At 42.2% G+C, this 26,901-nt stretch overlaps 2 protein-coding genes and 3 non-coding genes across 7 annotated transcripts; 4 read left to right on the top strand and 1 right to left on the bottom strand.

Annotated features, from left to right (window-relative positions):
• Positions 1-1,045: 1,045 nt before the first annotated feature.
• On the bottom strand, positions 1,046-17,373 carry SLC18B1 (solute carrier family 18 member B1). 2 transcript variants are annotated; one of them, XM_035321324.1, is made up of 14 exons: positions 17,190-17,373; positions 16,745-16,884; positions 14,907-15,002; positions 13,267-13,340; positions 12,331-12,478; positions 9,976-10,132; positions 8,360-8,496; positions 6,565-6,666; positions 5,762-5,853; positions 4,537-4,632; positions 3,679-3,753; positions 2,202-2,295; positions 2,055-2,101; positions 1,046-1,610 (listed from the first exon to the last, which is right to left on the bottom strand). In XM_035321324.1, the coding sequence occupies exons 1-14, from the start codon at positions 17,233-17,235 to the stop codon at positions 1,538-1,540; spliced, it is 1,377 nt and encodes a 458-aa protein (XP_035177215.1). In that variant the 5' UTR covers positions 17,236-17,373; the 3' UTR covers positions 1,046-1,537. The 2 variants fall into 2 exon arrangements, with proteins under 2 accessions (XP_035177215.1, XP_035177216.1); XM_035321325.1 differs by having other exon boundaries at positions 16,745-16,881; positions 17,190-17,368.
• Positions 17,374-22,967: 5,594 nt separating this feature from the next.
• RPS12 (ribosomal protein S12) lies at positions 22,968-26,724 on the top strand. 2 transcript variants are annotated; one of them, XM_035322231.1, is made up of 6 exons: positions 22,968-23,060; positions 23,201-23,252; positions 23,690-23,806; positions 25,389-25,491; positions 25,959-26,060; positions 26,637-26,724. In XM_035322231.1, exons 2-6 carry the CDS (start codon positions 23,239-23,241, stop codon positions 26,697-26,699), a joined length of 399 nt encoding a protein of 132 aa, XP_035178122.1. In that variant the 5' UTR covers positions 22,968-23,060; positions 23,201-23,238; the 3' UTR covers positions 26,700-26,724. The 2 variants fall into 2 exon arrangements, with proteins under 2 accessions (XP_035178122.1, XP_035178123.1); XM_035322232.1 differs by lacking the exon at positions 22,968-23,060 and having other exon boundaries at positions 23,615-23,806.
• Positions 24,457-24,531, top strand: LOC118165385. Its single transcript, XR_004750030.1, has one exon. It is a non-coding gene; the product is annotated as a small nucleolar RNA SNORD101 (small nucleolar RNA).
• LOC118165381 lies at positions 25,805-25,891 on the top strand. Its single transcript, XR_004750027.1, has one exon. It is a non-coding gene; the product is annotated as a small nucleolar RNA SNORD100 (small nucleolar RNA).
• Positions 26,175-26,309, top strand: LOC118165380. The gene has a single exon (XR_004750026.1). It is a non-coding gene; the product is annotated as a small nucleolar RNA SNORA33 (small nucleolar RNA).
• Positions 26,725-26,901: the final 177 nt, after the last annotated feature.

Genomic DNA, 26,901 nt, shown 5'->3' with positions numbered 1-26,901 from the left:
GTGGGAGTGCTCGGTCTCCCATAGGAGATCCCACTGCTCTGCTTTAACCATGGTTTCTGGACCCCTAGATAATCACAGCAGGAGAACATGCTCGTGACTTAGTTGATCTGAAGAACAAATCTGGAAAACAGGATCCCAATTCAGGTTTTCATCTCTATTGTGTACATGAAAGAAGGAAGAGAAGATGTAGTGCCATAGCAGTTATTTAAGCCTGTCCAATTTCTACTGGACTGCTGGCAAAGCTCACAAGTTGCAGGACAGCTCATTATTTTCAATAACATTTATGTTCTGGTAATTCCTGCCACTTTAAATCCTAACAGCACAAATCAGTAAAAAAGTAATTCCACAGCAGAACTAATGAAATCTCATTTCTACAGATTTGCACCTTCTGCACTTTACATTTTCCTCTTGTTCTCTCAGCTCCTTCTTACCTGCCTCACCGTCAGCACATGCAGGGCTGGCATTTTATACTAGGCTGAGCAGTACACTCTGGATCTCAAAAAGGATACAAAAAGAAACAGAGCTATTGCTTGGAAATTGCTTGGAGTAGACCATTTTTCTTATCTATGGGAAAAATGGGTACTGCAGACGACTCACTTCTAGGGCCCTGTTCTGGGTTCAAGGACAAAGTAAGAGTCATGACACAACCAAAGACGAAAAGTCTAGTGTCAGCTTGCAAGGTATGCCCTTATCTCCTTTTGTGCTAAGCATCTAGAGGAAGGGGAGATTTTTTTCCTGTGTTGGAAAATAGTAGCCCTACCTTCCCATAGCTTTACTATTGCAAAGTGATTTAGTACAAATATTCCAGATGGCATTTATTAGCAAAACAGGTATCTCACAGACCAAACGAAGTCTTTATATATAATACGACCATGTTTGTACATACACACACAGAGTGCATTGTCTCCTGCAGGAATAAAAATCAGTTCTGTGTGGAGATGCTGTGTCTTCTCTTCATTACCTTTGCTTCCCATTTTCAGACACTCATATAACACAACTGCTGGTAAACACAAAGACTTTTCCTATCCAAGAAAATTCACAAAACTTAGGAAAAGTTGCTTTATTGAAAACAGTATTGTGCTTAGGTGCTTTGCCATTTCAAATGCTGTCTCAACATTTTATGTTACCAGTTAAAGTATTACAAGAATACCATTCTTCTAAAAAATATAGAAAAATCACAGTAGCAAAATAGTAGCTTTATCCAAGAAAAATGCACAGCAGGCTCAAGTACAGAAGCCAGACATTTGAAAATGCACCTCTTCACATACAGTGGTACACTGCATATGGAATACAATTAAAGAGGCCAACAGCTGAGGGTTACTCATCAGTGCAACCAATCCACATGAAGACCTCCAAAAGAAAGGCAGTCATTGTTTAGTGTTTCAAAACAGTGATGCAGCTCCAACTAAACCACAAATGGCTGGTCACTAGGGGGTCGTGTATCCCAACTCCAGAATAATGAAACACTGTTAAGTCCACTCATCTCAGACACTAAGTTAAACCACAACAGTAAATAGAGAACCCAAATAATTTCTGGCTATGTTTCACTAGCCAACAGATGAGTTCTTTCTTCATTAGCAACAGGAGGATTTTGCAGGCTGGAACTCGAACTGTTTGCAGAAGGAAAGAATGGTAGGGAAGAAACAGGTTTACTATTCTCTAGATATTTCTATGCAATACCAACATTATAACATAAAACCCACACATAATGTGTAAAAAGCTACCTGGATCATTGAACTTGGTCCCCTACTATTGCACAGAAACACATACTATTGCTTTCACACACATTCCTACTGACACAGCTCTCAGATATCCTTCTGGAGGAACCAGAAGTAGGGTTTGCTCTTTATTGCCACAGACCTGTTGCTTGTATAGAACAGGCATTGCCTGGTTCAGATTTCTGTTTAGGTCAGTGAGGATTTAGTAAAACATAGAGACAAAGTACGTAAGCAATATTTTTAATGCGCATTATTAGGTTGATAGTGAAGAAACTAGGGAAGCACAACTTCCAAAGATTTGCTTTAAGTAAAATAAAGAAAAATATCTCTGCATACCTTCGTCTTGTGGCCTCAGCAACATAGAATATTCCAATTGCAAGTCCCTTTGAGAAAACAGTCAGTTACAATCATAAAAACAACAACCTTATGCAATAGTTCTTAATTGCAATAGATATAAAAAGCAAAACATTTGTAATTACTTACACTTAACAGTGCCCATCCTCCTTGGATGGCTGAGGCCCATTCAAAACCCAGCTTTTCATTTAGAAATCCTCCTAAAGTAGGACCCATAAATGCCCTGCAACAAATCAAAATGAGGTGATGGCATCCCAAACAAACAAACAAAAAAAGCCACACAGATTCTGTGCACAAGTTTTATTGCACTTTATGGCCTCCCTCCATTGATTCTCTCTTTGTCAAGAAAGTAGTTGTCTTCCACAGACCTGAGCTGCCTATAATCCACACTAAGTATTAATTCTTTGTTTGCCATGGCCCCAATAAACCCGTTCAGTTGCCTCCTCAGCTGGAGATAGGATGTCAAAGGGCTGAATGCACTCTTTTCTGTACCCAGGACTGCACAGGGGCTCCATTAAAGACAACATTCTAACAAAGCATCTAGACAGACTGTTTCTACCAAAACAGAATTTTAAACCCTGATCTCTCAAAATTTAAACCTTCCAAACTTCAAGACACAAGACTGATGGATCCAGGCAGGTAGGAAGGCACACTGTGACAGATGTGGTTCTCATTACCGTGGTCGTTACAAGGCTGAGCTTTATGTAACATCCCTGCACCTCCGTGCCTGTGTAACAATGCCATGAAAGGTTATGCTACTGCTGTCACTTTATGAAAGATCTTACACGATATCAACACTTGCTACAGAAAAGGATAAAGCTTTGTACAGCCAGAGAGACTTCCTGGAAACAAGTCATAATAAAGCCATGTTTAGGTGAAGCAAAAAACTGTGTTTTGCTAAAATTATAATGCATTTATCTGTACTGAACCCTACACCAAATAAACAGGACATCTAGTGCTTCAGCTAGCTTACAAAAACGGTGCAAATACATACCATTGAAATCCACAAAGAACTAGAAGGACTGATTAAAAAAACATCCTGACAGCGATTGCCAAGAGGGGGACTCTCATTTCCCACTGAGGGACAGCTCTGAGAAGTCACTCAGAAGGTAGCATCTTTCACTCATTTCCAGGGCAACCACTGGGTAAGAAACTCAGACACCCTCTGCTAAGCTAAGCAAACACAGACCCTGAATAACAGCTGTGGTTAAAAGAGAATAGAGGATTCTAACCAGGACAAATGCAGGAGAAAAAAAAAAAAAAAAAAAAGAGTCCACCTCTGTCTATAATATGCATTAAAAAAAATCCAGTGGCAACAAAACAACTATACAAAAGGGTAAATGAACATCCACTTAATCACTGAAGCTTTTTGATATGAAGGTCCATACATTTCAAGGAAGACAAATTCAGAATCCATTACCTTTGTAGGATAAAAAGCTTTGTTTTAACATGTCCACTATGCACCTGTTCAGCAAGAACCTCTTGAATGAAGGTCAATGCAATGACTGCGGTGAGCGACTTTATTTGTAATTAGCACACTTTCACATAGCAATAGTGTAGAACAAGTAAGCACTACTAGCTTATAAAAAGGTGACTGTATACATACCCAAGGGACCACATGGCACTGAAGAGCCCTGACACCAGCCCCAACAAACTCAGACCTTCTTCAAACCCATTCTCACTGCAGAAAGACAGCCCAGTTAGAGTAGCGCAATACATTGCTGCATCTCACTCTATATTCTTCTCCTAGAAAGCTTTTTCCTTCTTTTAACTTACGCATAACATGAATAGTTAACAAGCAAAAGTGTACACCAGAATCATGTCTGTTTACCCAATACTTTCTTCTTTGCTGTTTCTCTGGAGGACTGCAGTGCTACTTCTCATCTCATGTCTTCCAAGGGCGACTGCTAACACCACAGCATCACTCAGTCCCCGTACTTGACATGGCAAGTATAAAATAATGACAGGTGGCTTTTAAGTAGAAAAGACCTTGTTTCTAGAGAAACATGCTAACAACAGTAAATCAAGATCCTTCTAGGTCATTGTTCCCAAGCTACATCACGGACCTTGTATTTTGAGCAAGTGCAACTCCTGTACGTGCAGCTGTTAATGTTAACGCAGCCCGAAAATCCAGGGAAAGTTGCTGCTACTAAATAAATGATATGTATATGTAACCACACCCAGGTCATCTGATACTATGAGACACAAAGTCAATTCATTGTGCCTGCAGCACAGATGTATGTATTTACAAAATTTTATTTGAAATACAATGACTGTGCCTTATTGGGGTGCTCAGGCAGAAAACCTTAGACAAAAGAGTAGAGGAAACATTTGTTACTCGCTGCCTTGGTCTCAGAAGCAGGAAAAGGCCACAAAAAAAACTACTTTGTGTTCACCTCTGAAATTACAGCTTGAGCTTCCTATTAAGAGTAGCATGGAAGATGTGTTGGACAGAGTTACTTACTATGCACAGTGCAGTATCTCTGGAAATACTGGGATAGCACTCATGCCAAGGGAAAAGCCAATCAAAACCAGCACTAGGACAAATATCCACAGCTGACTGCAAAAGAAGCATTTAAACAACAGCTCAAGACTCTTTTCGAACAAGGACGCCATTTGACTGACGGCTGTTATATAAGCTCACCATGACTGACCAGAAAATTAAGTTTCTTGAAGCCAAAAAGAATTTTATTGTAAATGAACAGTAAGGCTTGAAAAATAAAGCTCTATGCCTAAAAAAGACTTTGCAAAAGCTTTTAAAAATCCTCAAGTTAAGTGTTTCTCTAATCAAAGGCAGTTCAATTTAAGAGGAATACACAGAGAAGTGGACAGACGAGTTAAATTCAACAATACATACATCCAAGCTCCAGCCTCAGTTTGTTGCACAAGTGAAGGATTTTGCAGGTAAAATTATGTACTCTAATATAATATACCCAAAGAAAAGAATGTTGAAGAATTTACTGATTTTTCTCACCAGCTCGGTTTGAAAAGTAGAAGTCTAGGAGGAAGGAGTCGACTAACTGCATATTAGCAAGCCCATCACCACCTTTAACAGAGGTATATAACCCAGGACAAAAGGACTAATCAGCTGTTTTCTAAACGTAGCAGGGTTTTGCAGTGAATTAACTCAAAGATTATGGCAATGCAGAGTTCAGATGAAATAGACATAGTCTCTACTTGGCTAGCTGAAAACAAAGCTATATCCAGTCATTTTGCTCAGTAATCTCTACGGAAAGAAGAAAAATCAACAGCACTGCATAGCCATGCATATAAAACCCACAGTTAATATATACTGATGAAATTGAGAAAATTGAAAAATAAGACAGAAAGAGGATTTTGGTTTCCTACAGTGGAAGTGCCACAGAACTGGGAGGCAAGGAAAATAAAAAGCAGCATTTGTTCCGCCACATCCACTAACATAAGCAAACATCATAACAAAATGCAGAGGAAAAGGATGCATTTCAAGAAGCTGCTATTTCTACCTTAGCTACACCTCAATTTTCAGATGCTTCCACTGATTTACAGTTATAATTTCATATTATAAGTAAAAAAAAACAAAAACAAACAAACACTCTTTCATGGTCAGAGGTGCTAAACTACAGACTTGTGGACTAATATTATTATAGTCACGACAGCTATCACTAAGACATCACCTAAGGAGACAGGTTCAAGAAGAGGCAGTTCTGTACCTTTCAATGTGCAGCACAGGAGCAGGTCCTAACATGAAGAAGCACAGGGCTGTTATTAAGCTTCCTGATACCACCAGCCACTTCCTGAGGTGCTGCGAAAGAAAAGGAAGAGGTATGCAATTTAAAAATGTGAATATTTAATGCAACAATTTTGTCTTTCCTAATAATCCAAAAAGTACTGCTCCTCTAGAGACTGCCATTACACACAGTTTCTCTGCAAGTTCTGAACACCATCAAGAACTACCAAATTCATGTTTCCTCACCACCAATGCAATCACTGATTAATACAGAGATTTCAGGATACTGAGTAATGCTGCTCTGTCAGCAAAATATTTCAGGTCTTACTCTTCCTTAGCATAAGAAATATAATACAGCACTCTGTGCAATTCTCATATACAAAGGCCATTATTAGTTTCTGACAGGTGGTGGCTAAAAAAAAAGTCAAGAGAATTTGGCACCATTGTTCATGCACACCTTCCAAGTCTGGGTTTCCTTGATAATTAGCAGTGGCTGTCACCCAGACAGTTTTAGATGCATCTTGCTCGTCTTCTCAGAAGGAGATAAAATTAGGTGTGGACAAAAGCACGATCAACTGTAAAATGCTCTCCCATTATCTGTTCCACATTGGCTGGAAACATGACCTTTAAGTTGGCAGTATTTAGTACACATGCAAGGTCCTGAAACACAAATCCCTTTACAGCAGCAGGCCAATGTACATTGCTTCCATATGGGAAATCCTCCAGTTTCAACTAAACGTACCGAGTGTGCTACCACCACTACACAACCAACAGGATAGTACTCACTGGCAGTTTGTCACTTAGGAGGCCGAGGAGGGGAGAAGACAGGGAGTACGAGAGTGCCAGGCCGAGGAATACTAAGCCCACATAACCAGCTGGGAGTTTGAACTATGAAAAGGAAAAAAAAACAACAACAACACACAAGCCATGTATGTGACATTAAAGGGCAATCCAATAATTACATTTTAGGTCAAATAACTGCCATCTGTGCATGATTTTTACATATTTTATTGAGACCATACAGAGTTTTGGCAAGTATTTGAAGTCATCAGTGGAGATCCAGTTTTATTCCATTTCTATACATGGAGCAACAGTCTCATGTGACTGAACTCAGATAAGGTCTGACCAAGGCACAAACACTGTGCCATGTCCCTACACTAGCACAACTGGGTTCTAACACTGATGGCTGCCAAATTCAAAACAGACACTTGACACACTGAAGTTTAGGTTGATTTAGTCTTTACCTCTCCAATCTTCAGTTTTATTTTTATTTAGAAAACCATAAACACTGCAGTCATCCACGGCTAATCAGGGCATCTTAGAAGAAAGCAGTGCAGTAAAACACAGCTATGGCTTTCCAACCAAAGAAACATTTTTATGAGATTGAGTAAGAGGCTTTTAGCAAATACCCCGAGGTCTACATTTTCCTAATGCAGCAACATCTCTATATTGAAACACAATGCATAACGAACAAAATGCATACTAGACTCTCAAATTAGGGTTTTAACTACCAGTTACAAGGTATTCCAAGGTGTTTCATGTGGCACAGACTACATAAATATTCACTATTTCCTTGCTATATGCAAGAACACAATAATGACTCTAATTTTGTGGTTAGAACACTTGCCAAGAAGGCTGCAGTCATTTCACAGCAAGTATCTGCTAGCACAGAGCAGAGAGAAAGCAAACGAGCCACACCAGCGCGCACCGTTCTCCAGTAGGATAATTACAGATCCTGCCTGGCTGTCAGAAGACATACATTCACATCTCTCTGGGTGCAAGAGGCTAGCACCAAGCCTCCTCCCCATTCTGGATGAGTGCTCTTAGTGCTGAACTAGACATGGAAAATGTAGCAGCAGTATTACAACCTGTGAAATGCTGTTCCCTAGAAAAACAATAAGTAAACCACTCAAAAAGCATTGCTTAATTTCAGGAAGGATGAGAATCATAAACCATTCACTTGAAGGTCATTACCTTAATCATTATTAGGAAGATAAATAAAATTATATATAAATAAATACAAATATTGAAATTAATTAAAAACAAATAAAACATTTGTCTCTGTAATGAGTGCTGAAGAATCCAGCTAGCAGGCTACATTGTTGAGCTAGCAGGCTACATAGTTGCAACCAGTTTCACTTTGGCATTGTCGTAAGAGAAGGCCGGGCTGTGACACCAGGCTCCCCAAAACATAGGTCGCCATCAAGAGATACAACACTGCCAATGACTGTTGCAACTTTACAGAAGTCACTTTCAGAGAGGAGGAAGAAGTCTCTAGTTTATAAAAATTGCCCATTCAGAGAATGGCCTCTGCAGTTAAAAGCCAATTAAGAGGAAAAAGCAAATATTTAAAAAGCCCCCAAATTTACTCAAAGTTACTGAGACCCTGTGGCAACAAATGGTGTAAATGGAAGCTGTGATTTATCAGCACTGTGGAAATCAAATCATTTGGGTATCAAGTTAATAGCTAATTAAACCAATGCAGTTAGATAAGACTTAATGTTGTTTGGGATACTAAGCTATAATTTTTACTAGTCATTCACTGCAAGTCAGGACTTCCCTGCATGTTAGCAAGACTTACCTTCTTTAGAATAAACAGAGACATTGTGGGATCCAAAAAGCCCAAGCACGCACTTAGAGAAAATATAGTAAGACAGAGAAGTAAGACTTTTGGCAGAAGAATAAGCTTCCAAAAGGACTCCTTGCTAGGGGTTGAATCTGTTTCAGGAGAAAAGGAGGAGAAAAAAAAAAAATCACATTATTTTCAGCAGCATAAACTTCAAATGAAATAAATAAATAAATCAGTATTTCCTCTTTTCTAATCCCATTAAGCTTGCTATTTAACAAACAAATGAAAGTCAGTATTGGATTATTATGCTTATTTTTACACTAAAAACCAAATTTGATAGGTGAATAAAAGAGAAATATATGATTTAGAGTCCAAAAATTGCATGTAACCCACTCAACTAGAACAAAAGCACTTACTATTCCTAGGTACGTGAAAATGCAGCCCTTTTAAAATGAAAATCTCATGGACATATTTCATTTTAAAACAAACAAAAGGGGGGAATAAAATCTTAGTACATCCCCCGTAGACGAACCATTCATATTCAACGAGAGAAACATACTCTGAAAATAAAACTATTGTTATTTATCAGTAGAGATCTGTTTGAATTTTTAAGCAACTACTCATTCACGCCTCTTACACGTTATGTTCTATCTGCATTCCAGACAGGAAGCTTCCTTCAGATCTCTGTTAGATGTCATTTCTAAATCAGGCTCTCTTCTTGCTGCTGTTTGTGCTTTAATAGTTGAATGTAATCTCAGAGTATTATATATAAAACTAAAGTTCATTCATTAGCATCTACTAGCTCAGATCTAGCATTTATTAATGTAGCTTCAAACTGGCCAATAATATCATTATTCTATGCAATTTCTGCACTCAGAAAAAAAAAATCAGTAGCAGCATTTTTTTAACCATCCTAAGTTTCCTCTCAATTACAGTGTATATGAAGTTAATCTCCAAGGCTTTCATAAGAAAAAAAGAGAAGAAAAACATGTATTTTAAAGTTTCTCCTAGAGAAGACTAACAGAATTGGAACATTTCAATTGCCATCCTCTGTGAAGATTTATCTTTAAGTTAACATTCCGTCCAACAAGATCATCTAAAATCTAATCAAATGTGTATGGCCTCCAGCTCTTCAGTTAAACACCTCACTTATTAATTTTAACATTCTTTCATGTTAATTTGATTAGGCATCATTCAGTGCAAATAACCCCCTTTTGTTCTCCATGTAATTCTGTTTTTTCCCCCAACTATTAACCCTTCAAACACGTCAAATTCTTTTGTTCTAGGCAAAACCTATTCCATCTTCAACTAGCTACAACAAGCTGATACTAAGAAGATATAACTGATCCTTCATAGGCCCTGAAGCTAGAGATACAACAAAACAAAAATCTCTCTCAGCTCACTTCCAGAGTTCTCAGTGTTTGTCCATCTTAGAGATGGACATGACATGTTGGATAAATTCCAGGCCAACTGCATGCATTATTTAGTATTGAAACATGGGACTGATCAGGATCACAAGTTCATTTAACCCTTTGAGTTGGATAAGACTTGTTAAGCTGACAATTTTCTAAAGGAGAGTTATATAGTCAAGAAATTAAGGTAAAGGAGGCAGGAAGAAGGGTGCTTACCATATTCTGGTAGCATGCACATGTTCACAGGTACTAAGACCAACACCACACATCCCAGCGTAATGAAAGGGACCTCGTAACCGAACGATTGATACAAAAAGCCACCCAAAGGTGGGCCGAGCACTAGTCCAAGCCCGGTAAAAATTTCAAGGCTACCCTAAAGGATGAAAAAGAAAGGAGAAAAAAAAAAAAGTCAGTATGTTGAGAAATTCCAAGGTGACAATAAAAAGCAAACCGCTTCTCTGAGGAGCAATATAATGTAGTCAGTCCAGTACAAGAAAGAGGCACTTCATTGCTACAGGGGATAACAGCCAGGGGAGACTTCAAAAGGTGGGATAGCAAACAGAATTTTACAGTTGTCTGTGGGACAACAATTACCTCCTGCTTCACTGCAGGGAACTGCCTGTATCCAAACCCACTGAAGGGTTAGCCACGTAGCTATCACCTATGTATCCAAGCCCTGAGGTAAAACAAATGCTCTACCAATGGAAAGCACCTGTAGGCCAACTCCGGCTGAAGTCAACATCTCTCCCACTCAGCACATGAGAGAGAAGAGACGATCCTTGGTGGTGGAGCGGGTCTTAAATGAGCCTACCTGGATGGGTCATTATTTCATGAGATGAATGCATCAAATTTAATGTTTCTCTCCACAGCTGAGTGACTGGATTTGCTGACTAGGGGGCAGGAAATAACAGTGAAAATGCAGTGGGAAAAACTCAGATTATTAAGTTATAGTCAAAGTAATCTGGTATCATTTATAAGATACTGACTTTAAAAGGACAATAATGCAACTCCATTTAAATCTTGTGTTACAACACCAGTTAACCACCACCTGCCTCAACACTGGATTAATTAATGCTTGGTCTGCCCTCTTTTAACAAGTAACAGCTTGTGGTAATAGCTGCTCACAGGTAAAGTTTTGTTAACTTACAGGACTCACAAAGATAGCATAGGGATTAATCTACACATGAATGTTGAGTATCTTTAATTTTATTGACACAAGTCAGAGGGGACAAACGTCCCTACAGTGGGTGCAGTCAGTAATAGCCAAGTTCTTTAGTCTAGGGTCCCAGCCTATTCTTCTCCTAGCAGGAAAGGAAATAACTAATAACAGCATTTCACTAGCAAGTCCTCAACATTTCTAGCCAGATTTGAAAAATTTTGGTGAACTTCAACACCCACAAATTAACATAATTGCATCCAAATAATGCTTTTACTTGTGCTGTTCTAGGACTAAAATACTTATGATCAGTGAGACTTCAGTTCAAATCTGGCTACGCACCATCTAAGCCCTTCTGAGTTAATGAATTAATGAGAGTGGAGGAGGTGCTGTGCCATACAGGTAAGGGGAGGACAAGGTACACCTGATATTCTAAGAAAGGTGATGCTGTTTGTGTTCTGCAGTGTACACATCCCTCCTATAGAGGGAGGATGTTGACAGTTGCTGAACTTCCAACTTCGACAAGGCTGATGTGGCTGCATTTACCAGCTCTCCCATATGTTCTTCAGGGTATGGATAGATAAAAGGTGGGCTTAAAGCCAATACCAAAAGGGTAAGGTGTGGAAAAGCGCTCTTTGCTTTCCAGCACTATCATGAAGGGCAGTGGGAAGTGAGGATAAAATCCCTCATCCTTTCCTTCAGACTTCATGATTTTATCATAGGGTGAAACTTGCTGCAGCTCCTCAGCTTTTCCTTCTGCCTCCTATCTCTGCAATCACCACAAACAGAGCTCACAATACCTAGAACTCTCCAACACATCCCTTCAAGAAGAGTAATGCTACATAAACGAATCTGAAGAGGTTTTACTCTCATGTAGAAAAACACTTCATGGTACACAATATGGCAAATGGACTAACAGCTTAAAGTGACCTGTCTTTTGATAGAACTCTGTCTTGGTAGCTACCAAGCCACCAGCTGTATCACATTTCTAATTGTGTTCTTAAGGAGACCTTCATTACCATACACTTTTCCCTTATGTATCATTTTTATTGTGCTGCCACTTGTGTGGCAGCCAGAATTATATTTATTTTGAAGTCTGAGTATTAGATAACCTATTTATCTAGGTAGTGTTTTAATAGCCTGGTATCAACGAATAACTACTACCATTGATTCAGCCAGCTGTCTTTGAAACATATGTAGCATGCACTGCTTTGATTATTTATATTCAGCTGAAGTTATGCTAAGGTCCAAACTTGTTTTAGGATTTCAATTCTGGATTATGAAGAAAGACTATGCGACAACTTCAAATACGCTTGCAGAGGAAACAGCATATTTTATCCTCCTGGTTTTAGGCTGCCTACAGCAAATTCATTGTATTGTGGGAACTCAGCTGTAACACTGCTTTTAGAACTTACCATGACAGTAGCTATGTTATTAGGAAATGCCTTGGCAAGTATTGAAAATGATGCTGTCATTGCTGCTGCAAAACCTATTGCATCCATTGCTCTTACCAAAAAGCAAAAACCAATGAACATTGGTCCACTTGGCACCTTGTCCAGTATTCTGTGAAGAAAAAAAAAGTTAATACAGACCTCTCAGGATGCAGCAAGTCATCCACTAAAGGCTCTGAAACATAATTTCTTACTGAAGAGCACAATTACAAGACACCCAATACTGTCTATTGCTACATGGTTTTGAATCCCATTATTCAAATCCCAGTCATTCAAACTATCAAACCATTTCAGACAGCCTTCTCCTTTACCCCTTTCTTTGGTGTTTGAAAAGGGAAGAAAAAAGAGTAGTGCCCTCCCAAGCCATGAAAAACACCAGTGCCACTTTCTGTTGTATTTCACCGCTTTTCCAAGCAACTATGCAAGGAGTCTAATGTATTGAGTTACAACTACCTAATAAGAGCTTACTTAGCTTTTAATAAAGTTTTTATTTTGCTAAAATGAGTGGCTTAGCCTCACTGGCTGACAGGTGAATCTTGTCATCTGCATTCAGTGTTGTTTTATTAAGAAAGCAACAATTAAAATGCTACACATAAGTAGTTCCCTTATTGCTCGACTTTTGACAGATTTCTTACAGTTCATTAACTGTGGAAGTTAATTTTATATATAGAGACTTTCTCCTTGGCTTTCAAAGTACTAGACAAGCCTTCAAACCTACTGAAATGGAGAAGGGTTCACTATGCTTTATAAGGCATAGATAAAAAGTAAAGATGCAAAAAGCTAAGTGACCTAAGCAAAACCTAAATGATGCTCAAGTATTTCCAGCTGTGTTTTGAAAACATCTTTTCATATGGATTAAGGTAATTCGAAGACAAATGCAAAAAAAAAAAATTTACTCACCCAAACAGAATTGTCACACATCCTGAAACAAACATCCCTGCCACAAACATGAATTTTGCACCAATTTGTGTAAGCTGTAAATTAAATATAATTTCCATGTTATTATTTCAAGCTAGAATTTCCCAAAGCTAGAAGTCAAAACATTTTTGGCATTTTATAGCCTAACTAAAAGATCTGGAGACAATTCTCCTGCCTGCGTGCCTTCGCGCAATACTGAACCTAAAAATATTCTAACTGGTTAAGTGACTTAACCCAGTTTTCAGAATGGTAAGACAATTGTGCAGTTAACTATTTCAGAGCTGCATGCTGCAGCTTCTGCAGGGCAGCAGATTGCAGCAGCATTCCTCATTGCAAGCAAGAAGTAATACATTCCCCCTCCAGTACTGTCAGCGGTGCCAAGTCAGCAATACCTGTCACGTATATGGCTCGGAGTCAATGGAAGCCAATTTTAAAGTACATTTATTGAGGCCTTTAATAGCAGGAAGTTTTGGAATAGGGGACACGGTAAATTCAGCCCTCCCCATTTATTACCAGAAAAACAGTCCCATCTTCCCTCACTTCAGACTCCATCACTTGAGAGTGAAGGATGATGAGAGGCATGCCATAAAACTAACTTAATCCAGTAACAAAGTACACCTGAGGTTCTAATTCCATGCTGTAACATCCCCTAAGGAAAGCAGGTATTTCAGATGTTTTTTTCTTGTTCAGGCCTGGACAAAGTCCCCTGTGTTTCAGTCATTATTACTGAAACCTGAATTCTGCCAAGTTTCACTGAAACACTCAAGATCTCTGCCTGCTGGACTGTCCACCGCTGTTGATAAAGACTTGTTCACTTCACCTGCCTTCAAGTGAGGGTGGATCTCTCTCTTTCTCTTCTGTGAAGTACTCAAGTGAGGTTGTGCCATAGCTAAATGCCACTGTAAGTACCTACAATGGACTTACCAATGGCACTTGTGTGGCACTTTGATGAGCCACCTCATCACCAGGAACAAACCTCTCACCATGGGGTGAGAAGAGACTGCCCAGCCAAATAAGCTGATATATGATTTATATGATTTATCTATAATTGCTCCAGAAAGAGAAAAATCCTGAATCTTCATGAAAATTAAAGCTGAAAAAAATGGAGACATCTATCTCATATTGTGATTGGATGAAACGGAAGGTGAAACTGAGTTAAGAAGCAGTTGTAATAGGAGGAAATGTTAAGAAAAAGGCAACATACCAGAAAAGAAGAAGGGTGCAGCAGACTAAAGGAAAAACAACATCTTAAGAACACAGCCAAATCAAACAGAATATATAAATACGTGCAATAAATAAAATGTGGGTTGGGGGTAAGAAAGGTAAATTAAAGGAGAACTGATGAGCAGATTATTCTGAAGCAAACAAAACAGTTAACCAGAGAAAAACCAGTTGCATGTCAGCCACCCCATGTTGCCTTCAAAAACTGTAGAAGAGCAATTTTGAAATTGTGCTGACAAGGTCTACGTCAAATTCAGACCGACTGGCCAGACTCCAATTACTGCAGACAACCTTCCAAGAGTACTACTGAAGAGACACCTCTTTTCTCACCCTTAGAGAACTATCTTCGTGTAGCAACCTGTGTCATCACAGAAATAAGTCACAGCTGCAATTATACTTACATAATTTCCCAAGATTAAAGAAGTCAAGAAATTGACCAAAGCAAAACATCCAAAAATCAGGCCAACAATTGTGTTACTGGCACCTTTTTTTTCTGCCTGCAAAAAAAAAAAGATCACAACCAGTAAAGATGGAGGCAGATGCCTCGGGTGAATAACATTCATGCTTTGTGCATTCTTTTTATCTCTATCAGCGCAGTTACAAACCAATTTCCTTTCTCAAAGGCAGTAGGTGCTCAGAAGGTAACACTGCAACAATTCAAAGACACCTTCCACTTCTATTTAAGCTATACGTGATCAAAGGAAAAGCAACATTAATTCTGCAACAAATGGAAACACTGCGGTTTGCTATACTACCGACTAGGTGACCAGACTTGATACCGATCACTCTAGCTGGTGTGTAGTGGAGCTACCTACAAAGATTTGATCCCTCACACAATGGGAAGGCAGTGAAGTCTGTTAACTCTACTGTATCGTGTTTACCCTTTATCATCTTTGCCGTCCTTGTCTAAAGGGTCTAGAGGGCAAGATGTACGAAGAGCAGCTGAGGTCCCTTGGTTTGTTCAGCCCAGAGCAGAGCAGGCTGAGGGGAGGCCTCATGGCGGCCTGCAGCTCCCTCACGAGGGGAGCAGAGGGGCAGGCGCTGAGCTCTGCTCTCTGGGGACAGCGACAGGACCCGAGGGAACGGCACGGAGCTGGGACAGGGGAGGGTCAGGCTGGGGGTTAGGGAAAGGTTCTGCACCCAGAGGGAGGTCAGGCACTGGGACAGGCTCACCAGGGCAGTGGTCATGGCATGGAGCCTGACAGAGTTCAAAAAGCATTTGGACAATGCTCTCAGACAATAAGGTCTGATTTCTGGATGGTCCTGTGTGGAGCCAGGAGTTGGACTCAATGATCCTTGTGGGTCCCTTCTTAGTAGTGATAATCTGTGATAAAATGTGCCAGGCCAGTTTTTGCCTTAGACAGCTGGCACAGCACACTTAGGTACAAGCAGTACATTGGAATATTTACAGTAAAAATAATGTTAACATATTTTTGTTAATCATTGGGAACAACTTGACCATGAGAGAAATGAGCTCCTGTTGCAAAGGCATAATGGCATTTTTTTTTCATCCCATATTTAAGCATTGCATTCACTCAACGTGAACAGAGACTGTATTTTTCCCTGCAGCTACCTGGTCAGTAAGTTTAACACAGTGAATGATGGCCAAGCATGAATTAACAAAGAGGGTGATATGAATAAAAAGTCATTGAGTGATTAAGGTACTGAAATGCAAGTCAGGACATGGCTCAGATTTTAATCTCAACTCCACCACCAAACTGTTATGCAACACTGGGCAAAAAAATATTTAATTTCTATCTCTAATCTATCCTGTCTGTATAACTCACAGTAATTTGTGATTCACCGTACTAAGAGCTGGATGTCAACGAGGAGACCTGATTCTCAGACTTGAGAGGGCAGGGAAGCTACACTCGTAGAGGTGACTGCAGGAAATGGCTGCTGAGCAGAAGCCCCATCAGAAAGACAGAGCACACACGAAACCAAGCAAGTACACTGTCATATCGTTACTTTGCTGTCTCCCTTACGGTCATGGGGACGATGAAATTAGTCCGTGGCCAGCGTCCAGGTCACTGTTACAGGCGCTCTGAGCTATTCTGGACAGCATCGAGCTACCACTATGAATTCCCTTAACTGAAAGGTAAAACTCTGCTTACCCACAGCCTATAAAGGTCCCGCGGTGCCCAAAATCCTTTTAAAAGAAGTTTCAGCATGAAAAAAAAAATAAAAAATAAAAAAAAAATATCTAAAGAATAAAAGAATAGCTGGCTAAATTGTTTACCTCCGCAGGGAAAAAAGGTCCCAGGATTGAATAGCATATCATCGAACTGAAGTTTATAGAAGCTGTTGCAACCATTGTGAATAGCTGCTCTCTGGTAAGCCTCCTCGACTCCTCACCAGGCGCTTCTGGCGTGCTGTCTTCTTAAAACGAGAAATTGGTTGTGTGTGTGTTACAAACGGAGAGAGGACAGCACCGTCTGCAAAGCAGGGTTGAAAATTCTGCTCGAAACCTCCATGCGCGGCTCTGGGGAGCTTACACCAAACCGCTCCACGTTCCAACCCCTCGCTAAGGCAGGAGCAGGGGCAGCACCTGCAGGCAGGGCACCAAGCAGGCTCCCCCTCCAGCCCCGAGTCGCGGCGGCGGCGACCCCCTCAGGCTGCCCGGTCCCTTCCCGTCCCGCACCGCTCCGCACCGCCGCCCCCTCCGCAGCGCCCCTCGCCCCCACCTGGCGGCCGCAGCGGCCCCGCGCCGTCCGTGGCCCGGCTGCCCATGGCGAGCCCGCGACGCCGGGCGCTGCGCGACGCCTCCCCGCCAGGCAGCGGCCACCGGCCGGGCGCCGCCGCTCGGGCAAGGCGAGGCCGGGACACAGCCGCGGCCCCGCCGGCCGCCGCCACTGAGCATGCTCCGGCTGCGGAGCGCGTCCTGCGCCGCCCCGCGGGCAGCGGCGGGGGGCGAGCGGGGACCGACGGGCACCGGGCAGGGATCGGGGGTCGGGGCCGGGATCCGGGCAGGGGCCGGACTCTCTGGCCTGGTGAGAGCAGCAGGTGCGGAACAGCCCCGCCATGCCCGCGGGGACGGTCGCGCTAAGGTACGGGGGTTCGGGTCCCGGCCATTTCAGCTACGCCTCGGGGTTTGTTCATTCCTTTATTTCTCGTATTGTGAAGGGATCTGCAGCGCCGTGGGGCCTCCGTGGCTGGGTGTAAGCTCCAGGCTGTGCCTGCATGTCTTCAGGCGCAGCGCTGCAGGAGGCGTGCTGTGCGGTGTAACGGCACCGGGCTTGGCACATCAGGGCAATGTCCAGTTGGATCCGTGTGTACGCTGCGTGTCTGTCTCGGGCATTGCTCGCTGGGCCTGGCAAAGCGAGAAGTGCAGCTCGTCCTCTAGGTGCAGCAGCTTCAATATGTTACAGGTGAAGAAAAGCGAGGAGGTAAGGAGAAACGCTGTCCTAAGATCAAGTGGGTATTTGCTGCTTATGGCTATGCCTCGCCTAACAATGTTTCGAAGTGCGGCAACATGCATTCTAGAGAAGCCTTACAACAGAAGTATAAAATCCCATGTCTTTTAAAACAGTAGCAATACCACTAGGGTCTGCAGGGAGCTGGGAGCAGGAGCCCAAGAGGTCCTTTCTCCGTCTGGGCAGCTAAGCAGAGCTGTGATGAAGGGAGGGATGGGCTCCAGGGACTCCGCTACAGCTGACCGACCTGGTTGCAGTTCCTGAAAACCCAACCGCTGTGGCCCAGCTTTGCTCTCTAAGACTCTTCAGGTGTGACTGGCAGTTACTGTGGGGCTGCTAATTTGCCTCGTAAGCATTAATCTGGTTTAAATAGAGCAGTAACTTGCCTGTCTTCCATGACAAAGGGCAATCGGCATTGCTGCTTGGGAGTGGTACAACAAGCAAGGTGGCTAATCATCCGCACAGCCTATAGCAAGGTACAGGAACACTATAAGAGTAACAGAAGAGCTGAACGGCAATATTGTCACAAGAATTAGTACCTCTCAGCTGGCCAGGAGTAAATTCAGGCTGCAGCTGAGGAGGAAGCAACACAAGTGATGCAAGTTTCTATCAGGAGGGGAGGAAAATGAGGAAGGAGATCAAGAGTGAGTTGTTATTATCAAACCATAATAAAAGTCAGACCACCTATTGCTATGTTATCAGAACTCCATCTAGTCACCAGTTGTAATATTAAGATGCATAATGGGGATATTTCAGGGCAAATATTTCTGTTTATGTAACTTCAGAATTCCACACATAGCAACCAGAAAAAAACAATTACTTTCTTATCACAAGGTTAGGAAACTTTAAAACTATTTATCAGTCCCAAAGAACAACAGCCATGATTTCCTTTGCTGAAGCATACTTTAACAATAGATTTTGTGGCATATATTATAGCCGTGAAGTGAAAAAATCACTAGGAACTACCTTGATCTTTTCCTGTCTGCCTCCAGAAAAAGCCATAAAAATAAATCCTTTTCACGGATGCTGCCCCTTGAACAGCCCTACCCTCCCCAGAAACGAAGAACACTTGAAGTTGATCCTGATTTCAACAAAAGGATAATAAGAAAGTATTGATATATGCAAAGAATGATGCACAAATGGAGGTAATAAAAGAAAAAATAAAATAAAATAAAAAAAAAGAGAAAACTGCAGAGAAAAAGTTTTCATTTTTTGGCTAAACAACCAATTATGTTCAGGCAGTGAAATAGTTTTCATTCCAACTACTTGCTCTTTTCAGTGCAGACACATATTCAGCAGTATAACTACTTTCCAGACCCTGTCCTCCTCTCATTAATAATTACATGCAAGTAATGAATAATCCAATAAAGCCTGTGGAATCAGATTTCCACGAAGTCCATGTGTGCAACAGAAGGACAAAGTATGGGATGTAGCAGTGATGTACTGTGATCAGCACGAGCTACGGCTCAAGTAATGAGATGGGGCCATGAACTCTCTGTGCATGCATATGGTTTACTAATGCAGTGCTCACTGTGAGAAGAAAATGGTTGGCAGAAAGTTTGTTAATTCTTTCTATCTTTAAAAAAAAGGAAACTACAAAACCAGATATGAATATTTATTAGCCTTTGAACAGATACTTGTTACCAGCCTGTCACAAAAGCCTGTCAAGTCTTACAAAAAAACTTTTATATTTTAAAAGTACACAAGCCTTTCTTGCTTATGTCATGTCTGCAGCAACTTAAAAATATCTTTCAGATTCAAATCATATGTAGAATTCAAGCCTTGGAGCAATACTACAAATAGAGTCTACTACATAGAGTCTACAGCCTATTCTGCAAGATAAAAACATACTAAGAAAATTGCTTTAAGAATAGTTCTCTGTGTGGAAATCCAGGATATTCGGAAATGCTTAGCACATTTGGGAATATGTATCTTATATTATTTACAGTAAATTTGCAGACATCTTAGAAACACTTATACCTTACAATCCAGAAATCACAGTGCTTATTTGCATCATATGTGTGTTTTTTGTTGTTGTTGTTGTTGTTGTTGTTTTGTTTTGTTTTTTGTTTTTTTCCAGATGTTATAGTGGTGCATGCAGGTAGTTAGAAAGTTTATAATTGCCATAAGGTAATCATATGATAACCACATTGTTTGAGAGTCCAGCACAGAATCTGTGACAGGCAACAAAAAGACAGCAAACTTACTCAGTTATCACAACACCAAAGATTTTTCTTCCATCGGAGTTGAAATGCCATAGCTTGTCCTCTCTCTGAACCCCTAGAATGGCCTCACCATACTTACTACAGGCACTTAAAACTTGATATATGCACCTTTTGCACTTCTGAGTAGTGGCATTTGGTTGCCTGTTCTGAACTATTACCTGGAGGTGCTTGGAAATACCTCACCCATCTGGTCTGGGGAGCAGGACTTTGGTTGGAGATAGGATGAGAAATGGGTAAAAGTAACCTGCCCTCTACAAAAACTTTTATGATACAGAATGTTTTTCTGGACTGTGTGACCAGGAAATAAGATAATTTAGGAAGAAGAGGGTAGAATATTTGCTACTGTTATTTACAGGAAGGCTTCCAGCTTGATGTTCAGCAAGACTGAGAAATTCTGTTTTGGAATGAGATAGTTTTGTCTTGTGACATTATAAATTTATTATAGTGCTGCCTGTGCTTTGCATCTCTAGAAACAGACTTCATAAGGAAGTAAGTTTTGCAAAGATTGTTCAGAACTGAAATTCAGAGCTGACTGTTCAGAGTTTGGTGGTGTTGTGGACCTTGGGAGTTTTCAATAGCTGACCCTTTTGCCTGTCAACCTGGCTGTCTCGCTGTCCTGTGCACTGTCTGAACTCCCTAATACTCAGTTCCTGGCAGTTAAGTTAAGCTATCATGGGTCTGCCATTTCTGAAAAAAAATGGGTTGTGGTTTCCAGGGTAAGCACGGGATGAAAGTAGAGGCTACCACAGCAAGAGACCAGGAGAGAAACAGAGAAAGAAAAAGTAGCAGGAAGAGGACAGCTGAGACAGACACAGTGAACAGTTATATACTCACTGCAGTACCACTCTTTGAAAAAGTCCCCCCGGGTTCAGTTGCCATTTTGATCATACAGGGTAAAAAGAGGAAGGCTGCTGCTGTGGAAAGGGTGGACAGCCAGAGGTGTCAAGGAATTGATTGGGAAGCATGGAGGGTAGCAGCTATAAGCAAAGAATTTTAAAATACAAGCAGTGAGATAGTGAGTCTGAATGGGTTGCCCTGAGCAGCTGGCTGGTGAGAACCCGAATTCTTGAACATCGTGTGACAGCACCTCCTGCATACTCTTACTCTCCCCCTGAAGTGGGTTTGCATGGCAAGGTTTTGGCAGTGGGGGCTGCAGGGGTGGCCTCTGTGAGAAGAATGTTCCAGCTGACCCGTGTTAGAGAAGGGCCAGTTTCAGATGGCTCCAAAGGGACCCGCTGCTGGCCAGCGCCGAGCCAATAACCCCCAGGTCAGTGTGTCAGGAGGGCAGGAGGTGCTCCAGGCAGGCAGCAGCAGTTCCCCTGTGGCCTGTGGAGAGGCCCCTGGTGGAGCAGGCTGTCCCCCTGCAGCCCATGGGTCCCACACGGAGCAGATCTCCACGCTGCAGCCCGTGGAGGAGCCCCCGGGGGAGCAGGTGGAGGTGGCCTGGAGGAGGCTGCGGCCCATGGAGAGCCCCCGCAGGAGCAGGCCCCGGGCCGGAGCTGCAGCCCGTGGAGAGGAGCCCACGCAGGAGCAGGGGTCTGGGGGGAGCTGCCGCCCATGGGGGACCCGTGTTGCTTGGGGGGAGGAGGTGGAAGAGGGTGGATGGGGGGAAGGTGTGGTAGTTTTTTTTTTTTTTTTTTTTTTTTTGTAGTTTCTCACTGCTGTAACTTGTTAGTAACAGGTAATAAATTACATTAATCTCCCTGTGCTGAGTCTGTTTTCCTGTGATGATAATTGTTGAGTGATCTTCCTGTCCTTATCTCAACCCTTGAGCCCTCTGCATCGTATTTTCTACCCCTTTCCCTTTGAGGAGGGCGAGTGAGAGAGTGCATGTGGTAGAGCTTGGATGCCCAGTGGGTAAAACCACCGCAACTCCTTGTAGGAAACTGGACAGAATGGTAGAGCAGGTGGAGTGCCAACAGTGTGCTGCGCCCACATGAATGCTGAGTTCACGTTAACACGCTGTACAATGAAGTGGACTTTCAAACTGGATCGTGTATTTTCTTTAATTATTATATACGTATACCCACTGTGCTGTACCAACATTGCAACACAGAGTTCAATGCCAACGAACACCTCCCCTCTACATATAGATAACAAAACAGGTTTGTTGCCTTGCAGCTGTTCTGGGTAAACTTCTTACATATTCGACTTCCAGAGACTATAATTTCCTTTTGATCGTGACTTTGCTGTAACAAGGATCCTCCAGATGTGCATACCTCCATCTCCTGGAGAGAAAATATATTGCGCGTACCCAACAACCCTAACGTGCCTTTTGGCTGGCTAATGAATTCTTGTTATCCCATGATGATATTGAGGGAAGAAATAGTTTATTGTCCCACTCAGCACAAAATCTTCAGAAATCTTTTAGATTGAGAATCTTTGGGACTTTTTTAAGGGGAGCAGGAAGACTGAGGGATAGATGGGTATAGGGAAGAACATTCTCCCGGGGGAGACAAGGTGGGCATTATCCTTTGTGTGTGTTTGCATGCTTTGTGGGGCTTGACCAACACGAAGGAAGTGACACGTTCCCACTGATCAAACCAGTTCTTGCAGAAGGGAGAGGACACGGCCAAATGCCCCCAGGAGCTGCTAAATGAGAATTGTCTCGAAGCTGCAGCGGAGGAATTCAGACTTTCAAGCAATCAGCGCAATAATTCGGGGTGATCACATAAGCCTTGGAGGCTGCCAGCGTGAGGAGTGGGCAGCGCTGTTCCTAATAGCTCGGTGCGGGGAGAAGCGCGGCCCCACACCGCGCTTCCCCTAACTGCGCTTCTGCGGAGCCCTCTCCTTACTTCTCGTCAGGCACCGCCGCGGGCCGCCCGCAGCCCCGCGCGCGCCGGGGTCCTCGGCCGCTATAAGAGCGTGAGGCGGAAGCCCCGCCCCCTCTTTGGCGTGCGGCTCTCGGCGGCGGCGGGTGAGCGTGGCGGTGGCGGCGGCGGGGCCTGCCCGGCTCCATCCCCGCGGCCGGCCGGGCATCGCGGCGGGGGGGCGCCGGGTGAGGGCTTCGGGGAGGCCGCCGGCACTCACGGCGCCGGTTTGTGTCTGTATTTGCAGCAGGAAGCCGGGCGGGAGCGGCACCCACCGAGAGGGCCATGGCCGAGGAAGGGTGAGCGGGGCTGGGGCTGTTGGGGGGTAGGGGAGGGAGACTGAGGCGGGGGGCTGGCTGGGCCTGAGCGCCCCGTGTCGCGCCGCTCCTCCTCGGCCGGCTGCTGAGGCCGTCGCACACGCGGGCCCCGGCGTGCTGCCGCCGCCGCCTTTCTGAGGGCGGACGCTCGGTGAGCTCCGGCAGGCGGGGAGGCCGTGCATGCGGCCTTCGTCCCTCTTCGCAAGGGGCGTGTAAGCTGGCAGGCGCACCGCTGGGGTTTCTTGAAATTTATCTCAGCTGCTTATGTTTTTTAGTTTCTTATGTTGATATAGCTCTTCGGTTTGCTCTTCAGCTGTAATTTTTTAATGGTTGGATACTTGCAGGTGAACGGGAAGCTTCTGCTTAGAGGTGTGAAGATTTTGGCATGGACAGAGCAATAATGTCTGTCTTCTGTTTAGCATTACTGCTGGAGGTGTAATGGATGTTAACACCGCCCTCCAAGAAGTGCTGAAGACCGCACTTATCCATGATGGCCTAGCTCGTGGGATTCGTGAAGCAGCTAAAGCCTTGGACAAGTAAGTGTCTAGTACTTCCTGTCTGATCTGTGGTGAACAGGGAAACTGGGTGGGGTATATTGTGAAGAAGTATGCTAAATACGTATAGTGTTTTTTTAGTCCAGATTTTTGTAGTTAAATGTTTTCATATAACCATGCATTTCTAGTAGTGGTTTTTTTTCAGTGCATTTAACTATGACCTTACAATATTGACAAAATCTTAATGACTCGAGGATGGCAGCATTTAGTGTATTAAGTTCTGTCTTTTTGCAGGCCCTCTGCCATCAAATTTGCATGTAGATTGATTTTGTGAAGACAATGGATTGGCTATATGAAGCTATGGAAATCTGAGGCTCAGCATTGTGTTTTAGGAAATGATAATCTCCTAAATCTTGATAAAAATTGGAACTGGGAGGGCTAATACATATGTCCGACTTGCACTGGAAGATTTGATTTAGCTCTTATAAAAAGAACTTGCCTTTATTTGTTTTCTAGCTTCGCTTTATTTGTTGCAGGTGTAAATAATTGCTTTGGTACTATATTAAAACACTATTAAACCTGTCGTTCGCGTGTCAATTTTAGAATACAGTTACAGTTCTGGTAGTATGAAGAATGCTGCCTATCTGCATAGGCACAGAATAATAGCCTTAATGCTGAAGTAAAGCTACAGCGTTTGAGTGATGACTCCACAAATTGTCGGATACCCCTTCACTCCTCTTATGAGTGATAACAGTGGTCTGACAAACCTGTATGCGAAAAGCTCCAGTATAATACTAAATGAGAGAAATGGAACTTGCTGGCTGAAAAATAGGTGGTAAGAGTTCTTTTTAAGATGCAAACTTATGTGAGTTCAGAGGATGATGTATGTGCAAGGCTGAAGTGTGTTTGTGTGTGATGGTTCTTGCCTGGAAACTGCTTCTGAAACAATCTGGTGAAGCTTGTGAAGAAGGCTGTAGAGAACATAGGGTTTGTTTGCTGTGGTCAAATTAAATTAAGCACAGAAGACCTATACAGCTCTCTTTGTTGTCAGGTATCCCTTTGATATTCTTAACATTGTACTGCAGTATACAAAGATCCTAATCCTAAGAATTCCTAAGAATTCTTCCTAAGAATTGGGGCCCTGTCATAACAGCTTCTTTGGACGTAAGTAGAAAAGATTGTTCTGAAGAGCTTATAACAACTTGACATAGAAATTCAATTTTTTTATAATTATAATCCTAATGTTGAATTATTGCAATATGGAGTCAAAAGCAAAAAGCAACTTGTAACTTTGTTGCTTTCTAATAAAGATGCCAGTTGTTATGTGACCTTGTGTTTATCCAGTCATTACACCTTTTTCCAGTGATTGAGATTTAATTTAGTGGGGTTTCTAGAAGCTTCTGAAACTGGAATAGAATCTGATAATAAAGCTAAAAATCCATAAGTACTGTGTTGTGTTTGAGAAACAATAAGTGCTAGTAATGATATCAGAAGTACTTCCAGTGTATCAAAACTAAAAGTTATTACAAATGCATGTGCTGAGTTCTGTTTGTCATGCTTTTGATTACTAAAGAAGGCTTGGTCAGCATTTGAAGTTACACTTTTCAGTTTTCTTTTTCTTCAGGCGCCAAGCCCATCTTTGTGTCCTGGCTTCAAATTGTGATGAACCCATGTACGTGAAGCTAGTTGAAGCACTCTGTGCAGAACACCAGATCAACCTGATAAAGGTGAGTGTCTGAAATTCAGACAAGTCTGGAATGGTTACTGTGCTGAACCTTGAAACGCTGTGCTGTAATTCTGTATATGGCTTACCTGAACGATTTCTGAAAGCAGCAGTGACTTCTCAGTTCTGTGTAGTTGTCGTATGAGCAACACTAAAACCACAGACATAAAAATGGCTAAGGATGTTTATCGTGTATCTGATAAAGTTGAAGTGAGCTTTTGTCCTGTATACTGAGATACAGAACTCATTAGTTAGTGGTCATGGAGTGTCAGAAGAGTTTTAAACATGACTTTGTGTTGAAATTAGAAGACACAAGAGCTGTACAGTGATGAGACTTTGGCTCCCTCTACTGATACTTGTGAGGAAAGCAGCCATACGTTACCCAATACTTCTGAGAGTACAGCAGCTTTCTTACTGAACTCAGTTACGTTTGAAATTACCAGTTGTAATGTGATGCAATATTTTATGCAGGTTGATGACAACAAAAAGCTGGGCGAATGGGTAGGACTCTGCAAGATCGACAGAGAAGGAAAGCCTCGCAAAGTAGTGGGCTGCAGCTGTGTGGTGGTTAAAGTAAGATGATGCTTATTTCTTCTGCAAGTGAGCAGTAAATATAAGGATGCTTTTGTGGCCTCTTGCCAAAAGGAAAACTAAGGAAAATGTACTAGAAGAGAATCTTAAGAGTAAAATCCAGTTAATAATATCTGCTCAACTTGAACGTGTTTTGCAGAGCATATTTTGAAATAATGCTGGTAAAGTAAAGCCACAGTACGAGCCTTGAAGACTTTGTTGTCTTTGAGGTCCCAAGAGATGGCTACATCTTCACCATAAGCAGTAATGACTTATGCATGTATTTACATACTTCTTGTTGCTGCTTCACATTCTGATTTTATTTGGCTTCCTTTAAGCAGAACAAAAAGCCTGCATGGATCTGTACTAATGGTTATGCTTAGATAAAGCAGAGTAGTCCTTGAATAACGAAGGGAAAGCAGCTGGTAGATGTGATTTCTCTTGAGATTACTTTTTTGGAAGGGTGTATATGGGGAGTACCTTGAGAAACACTGTCAGAGAATCAGTTGTCCTTTTATAAGTAGGATATATACTCTAGAATGGGTCTGTATGTTAATAATGGGTTATTCTGTGTTACAGGACTATGGCAAGGAATCTCAGGCCAAAGATGTCATCGAAGAATACTTCAAGTGCAAGAAATGAAAAATAAATTTTGAGCCTGATAAGAGTGTGTGTCTTTAATGTGTCCAGAATAATTCTTTGGATTGGAAAGGTAACAGGAGATTGAAGAACTTGACAGGTCTTGGAATAGTTCTTAAATATTTTAGCTGTTTCCTAAAAAGATGGTGGGAATCCCTGCAATTCCTATTCCATGGTTCTTCCTTTATTATTCATAACATAAAGG

This window comes from Oxyura jamaicensis, chromosome 3 (assembly GCF_011077185.1).
Source record: "Oxyura jamaicensis isolate SHBP4307 breed ruddy duck chromosome 3, BPBGC_Ojam_1.0, whole genome shotgun sequence".
NCBI classification, from domain to species: domain Eukaryota; kingdom Metazoa; phylum Chordata; class Aves; order Anseriformes; family Anatidae; genus Oxyura; species Oxyura jamaicensis.
This window is presented reverse-complemented; position numbering and strand designations above follow the sequence as displayed.